A 14,888-nucleotide genomic window follows, 5' to 3' on the forward strand; every position below is an offset into this window, starting at 1 on the left:
CACAAATAACGTATTCAATAAGGCATGGAGGGATGGTATTTAAAAAATTAAATGTAACATTTTGTACCAAATAACTCGTGTATATACAGGGAAAATATTTCAATTTCCTATTTCACAGGAACCTGATTCATCAAATGAATGACATTTTCAAGTGCCCCTATATTTCTGCTAAATGCCAATCTAAGAAAAGCATCTCTAGACTCTCAGGATGCACAGTGACATAGCCCCTCTAAATATGTCAATATTATAAAAATATATATAGTATTGTTTGAAATCCCAAATGTATTCTGTTTCTGGTCAGTAAATTCACCAACGTACTTGCCGCGGGCGACTCATCAATCATGTAATAATCAGATAATGAAAATACACCATTTACATACAGGCCATGGTACGGTACCTATCACTCAATGTGACTCCAACCCTGGGTAGATTCTACACAAGTCAGATGGTGACAAACCCATACGGGTTTCCAATTACCAATTATAGTTTATGTTTTGGTAAAGTAACAATAGATAGGCGCAACTGTTGATGCTAACGGTATTCCGGATAATAAATGTCTATCGATATTGAAGCAGGAAGTTAGTCACTCCCATCCCGTACTATGTAAACTTCCTGGTTTTAATCTGTCGTCCTCAAAAAGAAAGTAAAATGAACAGGTAAGGTTTCATTTTCATGTTGTCTGGTTTATTAACTAATTGATTGAAAGTTTAATTGTTTATCGAGATCTCCAACTTTGGAGAACTAGATTTCTGTATGATCGTGCACAGGACCAATCCTGCAACATTCCATTTCCGTTCTTCATGATCATCAACAATAACAACCTTACTAAAATCACCGAATGTTTTTTTTTAACTCCAAAAGAGAACTTTGTATTATAAGGATTTTAATTAATTATTTTTTTGTTCCTGTCACAATTTTTTAAACATGGTCACTCAATGATATCATTTTACAATATCAGCACACGTGTTATATGTACTGTAGTAGTTTTGTGTGAGTAGCACGGGATAATCATGACACATCATAGTTTAAAAAGTACATACTTATCAGGTTAGCTTTACTATATTTATTCAGAGGGAAGGATCAATTGAAATGTGAAATGGTATTTCCCCCTATACTTAACATGTACATATATATTATTCTCTTTAGAGAAGTGGACAGGCTTTGGCCAACATACTAGGGCTTGTCAGTTGTTTATAGAAAAGTGAAAATAGAGCATCTGACTTATTTTTTAAAATTGAATGTTTTTAATAAATGTTTATCATTTATCATGTTTATATCTTGATATTCTTGAATAATTATTGAAATTCGATTTTACTTTTTAGGTGTATTTATTTGTAATATTCATTATTGTAATTTTCATTAAACTTTGATAACTTTTGTCTTTGTTCTACAGAATAAGAAGAGCGTGAGAACAAACTGAATAAAAACAACAATGGAGAACTTCAGCTGTCAGCGGTGCATCTGTAGTGACCCCTTCCTAAGGCCACCAGAAGTACCCATATTCAAAAGCACATCACCACAAGCCAAAAGTGAAATGTTAAAAATGCAAAAAGAATCCAAAGTCTATCAGAGTTACTTAGGTAAGCATGCTGCATTAAACTTTATGAATGACTACAATTACGAGTTTCCACAATATGGTTTAAATCTACAACTTTTAGAATTGGAGTCAAACTCTAGCTCTGCAGACTTAGCTTAGGGATTGTACCCATTCGTTTGTGCTATAGTAGGAGCATATGGCTTCACTGCACACAACGCATATACCACATTAAACTATATGACATGTTTTAATTTTTCATTCACATGGTGTTTTTATTTATATCCCTGAAGAAATATCACATCTGAGACTTTATAAACAACAAACCCTTAATGTGGTTTTTAGCTTGGGGACTTCCACAATATGGATTGAAATTTCAACCTTTAGCGTGTTTAACCTATGATATGTAAAATGTGATGCTCTTCTGACTGAGCTAATGAGTTTATACACTAATAAGTGCTAGCAGGAACACAGCATCACTGTGCACTGTCACTACACATAGCCAATTCATACTCTGTTGCACTTTAATTAATACTTTTTTTTTTGACTATGGTTACTTTTAATATTCAGGATTTTTGACAGGCATTCAGATATTGAAACCATAAAAATAAATCAGGAATACTTTATCAAGTTTTTTTTTTATTTATTAAAAAGTTAAACCCTTTTTAAGATGAACAAATTCACAATATAAACACATCATACGCCTTGTTAGAAGGTAAATTCTGATGCATGAGTAGATAAGTCTCTGATTTAGTTAAGAAATGTCGCTCATTAGCATTTTACAGTAGATGGATATTGGATCAGATTAAATGAATCAGAATGATAAAATTTATCCATGCCTATTAATAAACAGTAGAGCACATGTTCTTCATCCTCTGAACTTTTGAAGGTGAAAAAAATGTTACTTATTTTATTTAAACATATAGTAGACTGTCTAAGAGATGCTTTATTTTAACATATTCCAAGTCAGTGGGTCCATTTTTCCATTCTGAAAACATGCTTCATGTGGCCTTCATACTCCTTTTTCAGTTTTAGTCATGTCTATAATCATGATAATGTAAGAGAAGGTGAATTTAGAATTTATCTCAAAGAAACTTTAATTAGAAATGGTATTATATAAATCAGTGTTTCACATGAACACATTGCTTACACTTACAATGTTGGACATGACAATTGCTATGATGCTAGAAAAGAAAAACAATTAACTTAATATATAAAATGCAATGATTGCAAGATTAAAAAATCATCTCCTTTATGTACTCAGCCTCAACTTTTAGATCACAAGTATTCACAGTATATATCTGTAAATTGTAAAATTTACAGCACAGGTGGGGGATGGGGTATCTACATCATTCAACTTAAACAGATGTCATACAAAGAAATTTTTTGACAAGCAAAAAAGAAAAAAATTATAAAGTCATTCACTATTAATTTTCCTTTATACTACGTGTACATGAAAAGATTCAGCATTCTTGTTTGATACAGGTCAGGAATACTGGTACATATGTTCTCACTGGTCATGTCACAAAAGTCATAAAAAATCTGTTGTAAGCCCAAACCAAAACAAACAGATACACACTGCCATTTCAAATCAGAAAACCTTTTCTCTCCTGCATGTTTGAATGTCAAACTTTGTCATTTAAGAGAATTTCCTCACCTGTGCAAGGCAGCACAGGTATGCTGATTTATAAAATGACAATTGACATTCATCATTGTCTGCTGTAGCGGACAGAGAAATCGTGTATATATTTGTACTGGGTCCCCTCAGGGTGCATGTACATTTGTAGATCTAATTTGAGATTTGACTGAGGGGAGATAATGCAGCCAAACTGTGGTAAGCTTTAGGGTATTGGATTGTAAAATTTATGACTGTTTTAAAGGTTAGGTTTTTTTTTGCCTTCTTTAATAATCAATCTTACATGTAGTAATACCTGATGCTATTTTTCATTTCATGGCTTAATATTTTTTTCATCCTTTACATTCCAAATACCATGAATTTTAATTATCTTGATTGAGAGACAATCAATTTGCAAAGAGGAAATTGCATTCTTTCTTTGTGTTTCTCTATAATGTTCTAGATAAGTTGTTTTTAGCTGCAGTGCTTTGTGCTGCTGATGGTAGTGTATATAAGTTCAGTGCCTTCTTGATTTGATTACTCTAGCTGTGTGTTTGTATGGGAATGGTGAATGACTGATCAGGCACTTGAAAAAAAAATAATTAGCTTAAGTCAGAATATTGTTTACATCATCACAATGTGTATCCTGGCAAAAAGACACAGAATTCAAAAGCAGAGTATTGGCTGCCTTGTCAGTAGCAGCCATACATATTACATCAGAGTTCTCTGAACTCCATTTCTTCCCTTTTATTGTTGAAGTTAATTTACTTTTTTCCATGATAAAAATGGGAGGAAATAAAGATATCGTATTCATTTCTAAAATTTATTTCATTACATGATAATAAAGTAAAACACACTATAGCAAACATGCTTAATATACCAATAAAGAATTGATGCTATTAAAGAGAAAGGTGATTTTGATTCCCTTTGACTTTAAAATATATTGAACACTAAACAGTTACAGATATAAGGAATTATGAAGTTAATGTTTCTGTCCCTGGCACTTTTGTTATTTACTGTAAATCTATAATCATGTAAAGTTTCTTCATCAAACTGACATAGCATGTCATATTTTCATTCAACATGGGAATATCTAGTTGTCCAGCTGTCTGTCTGTCTGACTGGAATTGTAATGTTAAGATTTATCTCTCTTACAACTGTATCTTCTTTTTAATTTTAATTTCAGAATTATGCGGAAACAAAACAAATGTTCCAGTATATTCCAAGACTTGTAAGTATATTCAATATCACTGTATCAGAAAAACTAGTGCAACAAGAGTTACTTCCCTTGGTTACTTCCCGTGTTTTCTTTTATTTTATATCTTCAAGTTCCAAAGGCACAAACCTTGTAAATATATCAGATACTTTATATGTAAACAGTATTCAGAGCTCCTGGGCACTGGGCACCTGTCTTTATTTTAATTTTTTTATACTTTATTTTGACTTCTTTATTTGTTCTTCAAGAATTTTTTCCTCAAATATTTTTAGAGTAGTAGGAAAGTATTCATTTTTCTTCACCTGAAATTCCTTGCTTAAAAAATTTCTTGCTTGCAGCTAGCACTACTGCCCAGACGACCATAGTTCCGGGGGTCACGACCTTGAAGGATATGACAACAGAGGTCACAAATATTACATCCTTACAAAATGACACCCTAGTCCCGCCCACCTCTATACTAAGCAGCTGTAAGACTCTGCATGTTATATATTCTTGTATTATGGATACACTGTTAATGCCTGGAATCTAACACTGTGTAGGGGAGGGTCAATCTTTTTATTTGGGAAAAAAATCTTTTCATAACCTTCTATGGTACCATTGCGTGTAGACTAAAATCAGGGCTATCAATATGATTGTTCCCATAATTATTTCTCTAAATGAATATTATTGGAATGATTTCTGGGCAATTTAGAGAGGAGTACATAATGTACAAGTATCCACTGCAGATTTCTAGTTCTAGTGGTGTATGTTTTTTTTTTGGGGGGGGTGGGTTAAAGGAGATGAATGACAATAGAAACTTAACATACTTGTAGTGTCATGTGCATTCAATGACAAGCTTTATCAATACTTTTTATTTTTTGTAATGTTTATTGTATTATTTTGGAATGGAGGGGGATTGGAAGGAGGATTCACTAAATCTGTCTCTGGCTTGAGATCACTCATCCCCGTAAACAAGACTGTCATGCATGAGGCAGTTTTGGTGGGAGAAGTCATTTTATACTGTATATGTTTGTATAGACAGATGCTATGTTGTAAGAAGAATCTTGCTGAATAAAACTTTAATCCTTTAAGTCAGTACTGATTTGCCATCTATATGTATTAATTTTTTAATGTATAGACTTTAGATAAATTATTTCTCCATGACTCAAATTTATTTAGAAAGGTGGCATTTTTGCTCACTTTGAAAAAAAAAATGTTAAGGCCACCTGTTAAAAAAAAAAATAATAGTTTACCCTTTCTGACCAACTAGATAAAATTCGCCCAAGGTCAAAACTTTTTTGTTAATTTATTGGAAATGGTAATATATTTTCAGTCATCCAGGAATGTATTTTAATTTTCTGAACACCTTTAATTTCTGTCAGTTGATTTTGAAATTCGGTCAGCATTAATATTGATTTTTTTGGGGGGGGGGGGGGGACACTTAACTACTGACCTAATATTTTTAGCTCACCTCAACGAAGTTGGGGGGAGCTTATGTGATACCCTCGGCGTCGGCGTCGGTGTCGGCGTCGGCGTCCCAGGTTAAGGTTAAGTTTTTTGGAGCAGTTTTCTTTTTAATTACTTCTGTGTCCTATACTGATTAGACATGCATGGAAGATGGTTTTAGTGTGTTTTATTGTACCAGACAAAGTTTCAGATGCTGCAATTTCAGCAAAGGAATTACCAGGTTAATGTTTTTGGAGCAGGTTAACATTTTTGGTGTAGTTTTTGGTGTGGGTTTCATTTCCAAGTAACTATAAGCCCTATGTTGACCAAACTTGCATGGATGATACATCTAAGGATGCATACTACCGGGCTTGCTTCGGATGCTGAATCTGACCTACATTTTCCGGTTGAGTGAACAGGTTAAAGTTTTTGGTGTAGGTTTCATTTCCAAGTAACTATAAGCCCTATGTTGACCAAACTTGCATGGATGATACATCTAAGGATGCATACTACCGGGCTTGCTTCGGATGCTGAATCGACCTACATTTTCCGGTTGAGCGAACAGGTTAAAGTTTTTGGTGCAGGTTTCATTTCTAAGTAACTATAAGCCCTATGTTGACCAAACTTGCATGGATGATACATCTAAGGATGCATACTACCGGGCTTGCTTCGGATGCTGAATCTGACCTACATTTTCCAGTTGAGTGAACAGGTTAAAGTTTTTGGTGCAGGTTTCATTTCCAAGTAACTATAAGCCCTATGTTGACCAAACTTGCATGGATGATACATCTAAGGATGCATACTACCGGGCTTGCTTCGGATGCTGAATCTGACCTACATTTTCCAGTTGAGCGAACAGGTGAAAGTTTTTGGTGCAGGTTTCATTTGCAAGTAACTTTAAGCCCTATGTTGACCAAACTTGCATGGATGATACATCTATGGATGCACACTACCAGGCTTGCTTCGGATGCTGAATCTGACCTACATTTTCCGGTTGAGTGAATAGTTAAAAGTTTTTGATGCAGGTTTCATTTCCAAGGAACTATGAGTTCTTTAATGACCAATCTTGCATAGATGATACATCTAAGGATGCATACTTCCAGGCTTGCTTCGGATGCTGAATCTGACCTACTTTTTGTGGATGAGTGAAAATGTTAGTGTTGATGCATGTTTCATTTCCAATAAACTATGAGCCCTATAATGAGCAAACTTGCATGGATGATACATCTAAGGATGCACACTAATGGACTTGCTTCGGATGCTGAATTGGACATACATTTTTCAGATAATAGACAAGGTAAAAGTTATGGTTGCAGGTCTATTACCAAAAACTGTAAGGCTTATATAAACCAAACTTGCACAAATGCTGCATTAAGAGATGAAAACTCTCAAATTTGCTTCAGATGCTGGATTTTCATTACATTTTCATGAAGAAGAAGTAGTTTAAATTTTTTATGTAGGTCTATTTCAAAGTATCAGATCAAAATTGCTTTTAAAAATATTTTCATTTTTGGAATGTATACTTTTTGTTGGTTAATTGTGTGACTTTGCCTTACTTAAAGACAACATTCGTTGAGGTGAGCTCTGTAATCTCTGATTACCTATGTTTATCTTGAATTGGGAGAGGGCAAGCAAGCATTATTTTAAAGTTGGCCAAAGGAGCAATTTTATTAATGAAGATGATAAGTCATAGGGAAAATGTGAATGAGGCCTTGGATTTATGGTTCCTGAAATCTATTAACATCAGCATGCATGTTTGTATTATTGGAGAAGGGGAAATATATAATTATATATATACATAAAAATGTATAACATGTATAAGTTAGTAACATTACAGAAGTAAAATAAGGCCAGCATATTCACATGGGAAATACAGTGTAACTAAATTTTATATTTTTCCCTGTTGAAAAAACATTCTAAAAGAGATTTAGATAGATTTTTAGCTCACCTGAGCCGAAGGCTCAAGTGAGCTTTTCTGATCAAAATTTGTCCGTTGTCTGTCGTCGTTGTTGTCGTTGTTGTCGTAAACTTTTCACATTTTCATCTTCTTCTCAAGAACCACTGGGCCAATTTCAACCAAACTTGGTACAAAGTATCCTTTGGTAAAGGGGATTTAAGTTTGTTCAAATGAAGGGCCACGCCCTTTTCAAAGGGGAGATAATCATGAATTTGTTAAAAATTAATGGCATTTTTAAAAAATCTTCTTCTCCAGAACCACTGGGCCAGGAAAGATGAAACTCATGTGGAATCATCCTCAGGTAGTGTAGATTCAAGTTTGTTCAAATCATGACCCCCGGGGCAAGGGTGGGGCCAAAATGGCCGACCCAAGTTTTACATCGGAATATATAGGAAAAATCTTTAAAAATCTTCTTCTCCAGAACCACTGGGCCAAGAAAGATGAAACTCATGTGGAATCATCCTCAGGTAGTGTAGATTCAAGTTTGTTCAAATCATGACCCCCGGGGCAAAGGTGGAGCCAAAATGGCCGACCCAAGTTTTACATAGGAATATATAGGAAAAATCTTTAAAAATCTTCTTCTTCAGAACCACTGGGCCAGGAAAGATGAAACTCATGTGGAATCATCCTTAGGTAGTGTAGATTCAAGTTTGTTCAAATCATGACCCCCGGGGCAAGGGTGGAGCCAAAATGGCCGACCCAAGTTTTACATAGGAATATATAGGAAAAATCTTTAAAAATCTTCTTCTCCAGAACCACTGGGCCAGGAAAGATGAAACTCATGTGGAATCATCCTCAGGTAGTGTAGATTCAAGTTTGTTCAAATCATGACCCCCGGGGCAAGGGTGGGGCCAAAATGGCCGACCCAAGTTTTACATAGGAATATATAGGAAAAATCTTTAAAAATCTTCTTCTCCAGAACCACTGGGCCAGGAAAGATGAAACTCATGTGGAATCATCCTCAGGTAGTGTAGATTCAAGTTTGTTCAAATCATGACCCCCGGGGCAAGGGTGGGGCCAAAATGGCCGACCCAAGTTTTACATAGGAATATATAGGAAAAATCTTTAAAAATCTTCTTCTCCAGAACCACTGGGCCAGGAAAGATGAAACTCATGTGGAATCATCCTCAGGTAGTGTAGATTCAAGTTTGTTCAAATCATGACCCCCGGGGCAAGGGTGGAGCCAAAATGGCCGACCCTAGTTTTACATAGGAATATATAGGAAAAATCTTTAAAAATCTTCTTCTCCAGAACCACTGGGCCAGGAAAGATGAAACTCATGTGGAATCATCCTCAGGTAGTGTAGATTCAAGTTTGTTCAAATCATGACCCCCGGGGCAAGGGTGGAGCCAAAATGGCCGACCCTAGTTTTACATAGGAATATATAGGAAAAATCTTTAAAAATCTTCTTCTCCAGAACCACTGGGCCAGGAAAGATGAAACTCATGTGGAATCATTCTCAGGTAGTGTAGATTCTAGTTTATTCAAATCATGACCCCCAGGGCAAGGGTGGGGCCAAAATGGCCGACCCAAGTTTTACATAGGAATATATAGGAAATATCTTCAAAAATCTTCTTCTAAGAACCACTGGGCCAGGAAAGTTGAAACTCATGTGGAATCATCCTCAGGTAGTGTAGATTCAAGTTTGTTCAAATCATGACCCCCGGGGCTAGGGTGGGGCCAAAATGGCCGACCCAAGTTTTACATCTAGGGATATATAGGGAAACCTTTTAAAATCTTCTTTTCAAGTACTTCAAAGCTATGATTAGTGATATTTATATGGAATCATCCTCAGGTAGTGTAGATTCAAGTTTGTTCAAATGATGAATGCCTGGAGGGGGGTGGGGGGAGTAAATTCAAGCCCGATGTGCTCAGGTGAGCCCTGTGGCCCCTGGGCCTCTTGTTTTTAAATATATTTATTAGACATATAATACATTTCTTGGTAATATGAATATTTACACTTTTTAAAGTTGAGTACATATTGAACAAGATAATTTTGTGAAACACTGATGCCCCCATATGGCTGCTAATTAAAGGCTAGAGTTGAAGTTCCTCAAAGTAACAAAAGTCAAACTCCAAGGTCAAAGCCAAAAGGACCAAATTGTTGTTATACAAAGGAAGGTCTTGTCATAAGGATTAAACTTGTGAAATATGAAGGCTCTAAGACTTAACTGTTTTTAAAAGTAGGTCAAAGTCTAAGGTCAAGGTCAAAAACATTTATATATTATAATGTTGCAAGGTTTTAAATTCTAAAAATAGTAGTAGAAAAAGAATATACAAAGCATTTAATACCGTAAGTGGAAATTAAATTCAGGAAAAATGAATCTTTTAGGAATTGAGATGGAAAAGGTAAATAAAGTTAACATTTTGTTTGTGATAATTAGAGATAGAATTCATATTTTTGTATACTCATATTCAGAATTCAGATTAATTTAAAGGACCGAGCTGTGCCAAATCATACATTGGTAAACCATTGGTTGCTGTTTTTCATGGCATTGTTTTTGTAATCAAAGTTTGCTTTAATTATGAATCTTGAATAATTGCTTTATTAGCATTACAACTGGTTGAATTGTTTAACTTTTTTCTTGATTTTAACCTACCAGCCAGTAGACTAAATAAAATTAAAATGATTTAAAAGTGCACTGGAATTGATTTTTTGTAATTGTGAGGTTTGCTGTAAACAAGTGTTTGCTAGCTGTCTTTTGCATACAATGTTCTGAATTACCTATCAAATGTTTTCATTATTAAAAAAAAATCAGAGTATCTAAAATCTTTAATCATTAAAATATTATTTAGAAATTATGAAAATAGAACAATCTGATGAAGTAATCTGAAGTTATTAGATGTACATGTACCTGTATTTGCTTATCAAACTCGTAATTTCACAGTAATTTATTATTTCAGCCTCCCAAGATTCTGATGGTTGGATTGCCCCTGTTGTGATTGTGATAATTCTCCTCTTTATAGCAGTTATTGTTGGAGGAGTTTATCTCTACAAGAAGAAAGGCAAGAAAGGGTATGTATATTTAGGTATGTTTTAGTATGTGTTTCTGTACTGATGAGCTGAGATTAATTTCATATTGATAATTTTTGATAGACATAATTTTAAAAAGAGTTTTTTTTTTTCCCCATTGGTCGCCATATTGGAGGCATAACTAGCAATTTTTTCTATTTTAAACTTGCATGGCAAAAATAATTTAGAGCAAAAATCTTCAAAATACTAAAATCATGAATTAGAGGACATTTTTTGTAAGAGAAACTGTGTTATCTTCATTCATTACTTCTTACAAGACTTAGTATGACAAGTTGACATGTTACCGAGGACAACTTTATTTTGATACATTAATTTAATATGGGAAAAAATCAAAATTCATTGATCGTATGATGAAGGAATTCAGGTTGTAGACCTCCAATATGGCAACCCTCAAAGGGAAATAACTCTCACTAAAATGGTCTATAGTTTAGTATATGAAAAGAATTCGAGTATAAAAATCAGAAGGGGGTTTAAAAGGTTGCATATATATTGTTAAAGTTTCAATGCACAAATTGTCTGAAACATCAGCACAAGGTATACATTCTGAAATCAATGACATCTTGTTTATTGTAATAATTCCTTAATTATAATACAAGTCATATAATCCTTAAATATTGATTAAAGGATAAAATGTTACTAGTTACCAGATGATTTTGATTGGTGGGTACTGTTTTATATTGATCATAGTCAACACTCGGGGTTTGGATTTTTGTTAACTTTGGTTTGAATCGTAGTTAACTGCAGCTGTGTTTTGCTTTTATATAATCTTTGTGGTTAAAGATTTTAGGAAATTATTGGGTACGGAGTGTAGTTGATTATTGTATGATTTAATACTGTGCTGATTATAGAACAAATTAAGTTTTGAGTAGAAGTTAACAGAACTTCTCAATCACTATTTCTGTCCTTATAGGTTTCATTATTTTTTTGTTTTCTTTTTTTCATTTTTTATTTTTGTTTCAAAGGTTTAGGAAGTCGGTGATGTATCAAAATCTATCTCAGTGTTTCTTTTGGAATAATCTTCCAACACATCAGAATAGGTACATCTCTACCTGCATGAATTGACTACCTAATAACTGTGTAGGGGGCACCTGCCTATAGGTGTGCCTCAATCAATCAAATGAGATGCATTATTGTTATGACTTCCATTTTATCAAGCATATATACATACATTTCCCTTCTAATCTTTATATGGAAAGCATGATCAATATTTGTCTGACTTCAGAGTATGTCATAATATTTACAAAACAGTGGCATACCGGTTATTATCATAATGATAACTTTATTTTTTCAATGTATTAATTGATTTAATTGGTGCATATGAAAATCGTTATTAATCTTTTGAGGCAATATCTCTCCAGCATGTGCAATATGTCCTTTTATTTTTTTTTTTTTTTTTGCTCAAATACATTTGTGATTAATTTCTTCAATTTTTTTTCTCTCATACTTTTAGGAATTTATTTTCTCTTTAACAGGTTCATTCTTAAATTTGGTTGAGTTATTTCATTTGCATTTTTTTCACTAGCTTGTAAATATTTTCCTCTCTGTTGGAAAAGAATCTATTAGAATTGATGAATAATGTGTTGTAATTATAACAGTTTCAACTATAATCACAAATCGGTTTTTAAATGAAATTTCAAGGCCCTCAGCCAGTATATATTCTCTGGGCTCAGTAGCTGTAGAATGTTGCTTTATTTTAGGACAGCATCGTTTTCTTCTGTGGGGAGTAAAAAATCAGAGAGTAGCGTGGGACAAATTCAGCCAAATAGCAGGATTGACCAAGACGTGGTTTACTATACGCAGGTTTCAAATAACGAAAAAGATTTTAAGCATTCCTCTACGGCTCAACTGATTGATGCACCACTGTCACACACAGATGAGGAATATTCAAATCCTGCAATAGAATGTACTGATGTTAAATTGGACTTGTATGAAAACTCTAGTAAAGTCAGCTTCAGGCAGAGTTATAGCTCTGACACACAGACAGACAATAAAGCCAGTCATGAGGACAGTAAAATAGAGTCAGACACAAGTCAGAAAGAGGATTCAGAAACCGTTGGTAAAGCCGACACAATTGTGTCTACTTTTGAGACATGCTCCCTTCAAACAATGCCGAAACCCATAACTGATGAGAAAGCGGACACAATTTTGTCTACTTATAAGACATGCTCCCTTCAAACAATGTCGAAACCCACAACTGATGAGAAAGCGGACACAATTTTGTCTACTTATGAGACATTGTCCCCTGAAACAATGTCGAAACCCACAACTAAAGAGAAAGAGTCAGACACCCGTCAGAGCGAAGAAGATTCAAGCAGTGAGAAACCTTCCAGTGGTACAGATATTGAGAGTGTGTATATCACGTTGACGTCAGAGACTGAGGAATCATCGAGTAAAAAACCTCAGTTTAACATTGACCTTGAATCACACACTACGGGTGATGGCAGGAAGTCTTCCATTCAAAACCAGAAATCAGTGGACAGTGGCTACGAGTCCAAAATAAACTCACCTGAGCAGGAGTGTGTCTGATATTGAGACCAAAAGAATTGCAATAGAAAAAGTTGATCTGGGCAACGTGAATACTAAAAAGTGGACGGTTTTAAAAAACAAAAGAATATTGTTACTTATTACCTGGTAATCAGAAAAATCAATCATATGAAACCAACCTTTAATTCATCATATTTTTACATTTTACAGTAACCAGAAACTAGTGCATATTTAATGAACAGTGATATGTTGAACTATACACATTAACATTATAGACTGGTGTGGATTGCCAGTAATTTATGAGCACAACTGTTTTCTTCTTTCATATTGGATGCCCTAGTTACCATTTGTATCCAGAGCTTTACAAAAAATGATTTTTTGTCCTATAACCAGTATTTGTCATATCTACGTTACATAATTTATTATTTGCATATCATCTATCTAATATACTTTATTAATTTTAGTTATGAAATAATTCCCAAATTCAGGAAATCCATTTCATATACCCGGTATATGCAAGAAATCACAGTCCTCTCATATTTCATTATTTTATTTAATTTTTACATTTGTGTATGTGTGTATTGTGTAAACTTACATGTTTGTTATTTATTTTGGAATCTGATATGCTTTCAGGCCTAGAAAAAAAATATGTTTGTTTCCGCTTTCCCGACCGACCCTAATTTATAGTGCCAACCCTAAATATTTTTTTAATGCTTTTGTCCCATGATGTGCAAGATTTCAACCAGGGAATTATAGCCTCCAACTTTGCAAGCTTTTCAAGTCAGAAAGAAGTTTGGGTCACCTTTCTATTATAAGTTAAGTCACAGTAATGCTTGAAAACACCATTTCTTTTGTCATTAATGTTACTTCTATACACGTTTTGATTAAAGAAGCAAAAAAATTTTTTTCAAAAAAAAAAAAAAAATTGCCTACCTACCTACCCAATATTTTTTCAGCCTGAAAGCGGAAACAAACATATTTTTTTTCTAGGCCTCATTTCTAAGAGCTCAGATTATCTTTCATTTTGTTTGCAATGTAAACTTTAAGTTTAGTAAGTTTTTTTTAAAAGATATGTAATCTGTCTTCCATTTTTATGAGACAAGTCTATGAACCAACTAATTGATGTTTGCGTGCATGTGCATTTGTTGAAAAATGTGGTGCTCAAATTTGCAGTGCTAGATTTAATATTCAATCCATGCCATATCATTTTTCCTTGAGCTATATATATTTGTAATATGGTTTGAATTGTTTTTCAAAAGGCATCCTTGTCAGCTATTTAATGTAGATTATTTTAAATCGTTCAAGCTTTATCATTTTCATGTTGTGTTTTGGAAATTATTGCTATAGAAAGCCGTTAAATTACCAAGGTTCACTTGATGCATAATGTTATCCATTTTAAATTTACAGGTGTATAGCCGAAGACACCTAAGTATGCTTACATTAACACACACTTATATTAAATAAACATTACTTCAGTAGATAATAATAAATGTTTTAAAAAAAGAAATTTTACAGGACCTATTGGTAGATATCACATTTGCCTGTTAATGTGCTCAATGTGTACTTGGTTTGATATCAACTTAAACAAGATCTCAATGGATCTTAATCGTATATGCAAACTTT

General features: G+C 33.9%; 1 protein-coding gene across 3 annotated transcripts; it reads left to right on the forward strand.

Moving 5' to 3' along the window:
• Positions 1-370: 370 nt before the first annotated feature.
• On the forward strand, positions 371-13,879 carry LOC134270368 (uncharacterized). 3 transcript variants are annotated; one of them, XM_062752610.1, is made up of 7 exons: positions 375-656; positions 1,394-1,580; positions 4,336-4,380; positions 4,704-4,832; positions 10,652-10,763; positions 11,744-11,818; positions 12,479-13,879. In XM_062752610.1, exons 2-7 carry the CDS (start codon positions 1,433-1,435, stop codon positions 13,305-13,307), a joined length of 1,338 nt encoding a protein of 445 aa, XP_062608594.1. In that variant the 5' UTR covers positions 375-656; positions 1,394-1,432; the 3' UTR covers positions 13,308-13,879. The 3 variants fall into 3 exon arrangements, with proteins under 3 accessions (XP_062608601.1, XP_062608594.1, XP_062608607.1); XM_062752617.1 differs by lacking the exon at positions 11,744-11,818 and having other exon boundaries at positions 371-656; XM_062752623.1 differs by lacking the exon at positions 4,704-4,832 and having other exon boundaries at positions 376-656.
• Positions 13,880-14,888: the final 1,009 nt, after the last annotated feature.

The sequence above is a fragment of the Saccostrea cucullata genome, unplaced genomic scaffold, assembly GCF_032062105.1.
Source record: "Saccostrea cucullata isolate Sc308-1 unplaced genomic scaffold, CSIRO_AGI_Scuc_v1 ctg23229, whole genome shotgun sequence".
Classification (NCBI taxonomy): domain Eukaryota; kingdom Metazoa; phylum Mollusca; class Bivalvia; order Ostreida; family Ostreidae; genus Saccostrea; species Saccostrea cuccullata.

What these genes read in the sequence shown, in the direction of transcription:
- LOC134270368 (XM_062752610.1), top strand. Translation starts at nt 1,433, where the DNA reads ATGGAGAACTTCAGCTGTCAGCGGTGCATCTGTAGTGACCCCTTCCTA. An exon ending in TCCAGTATATTCCAAGACTT is followed by an intron (nt 4,381 to 4,703) that starts GTAAGTATATTC and finishes TCTTGCTTGCAG; the next exon opens with CTAGCACTACTGCCCAGACG. An exon ending in CTTCCAACACATCAGAATAG is followed by an intron (nt 11,819 to 12,478) that starts GTACATCTCTAC and finishes GCTTTATTTTAG; the next exon opens with GACAGCATCGTTTTCTTCTG.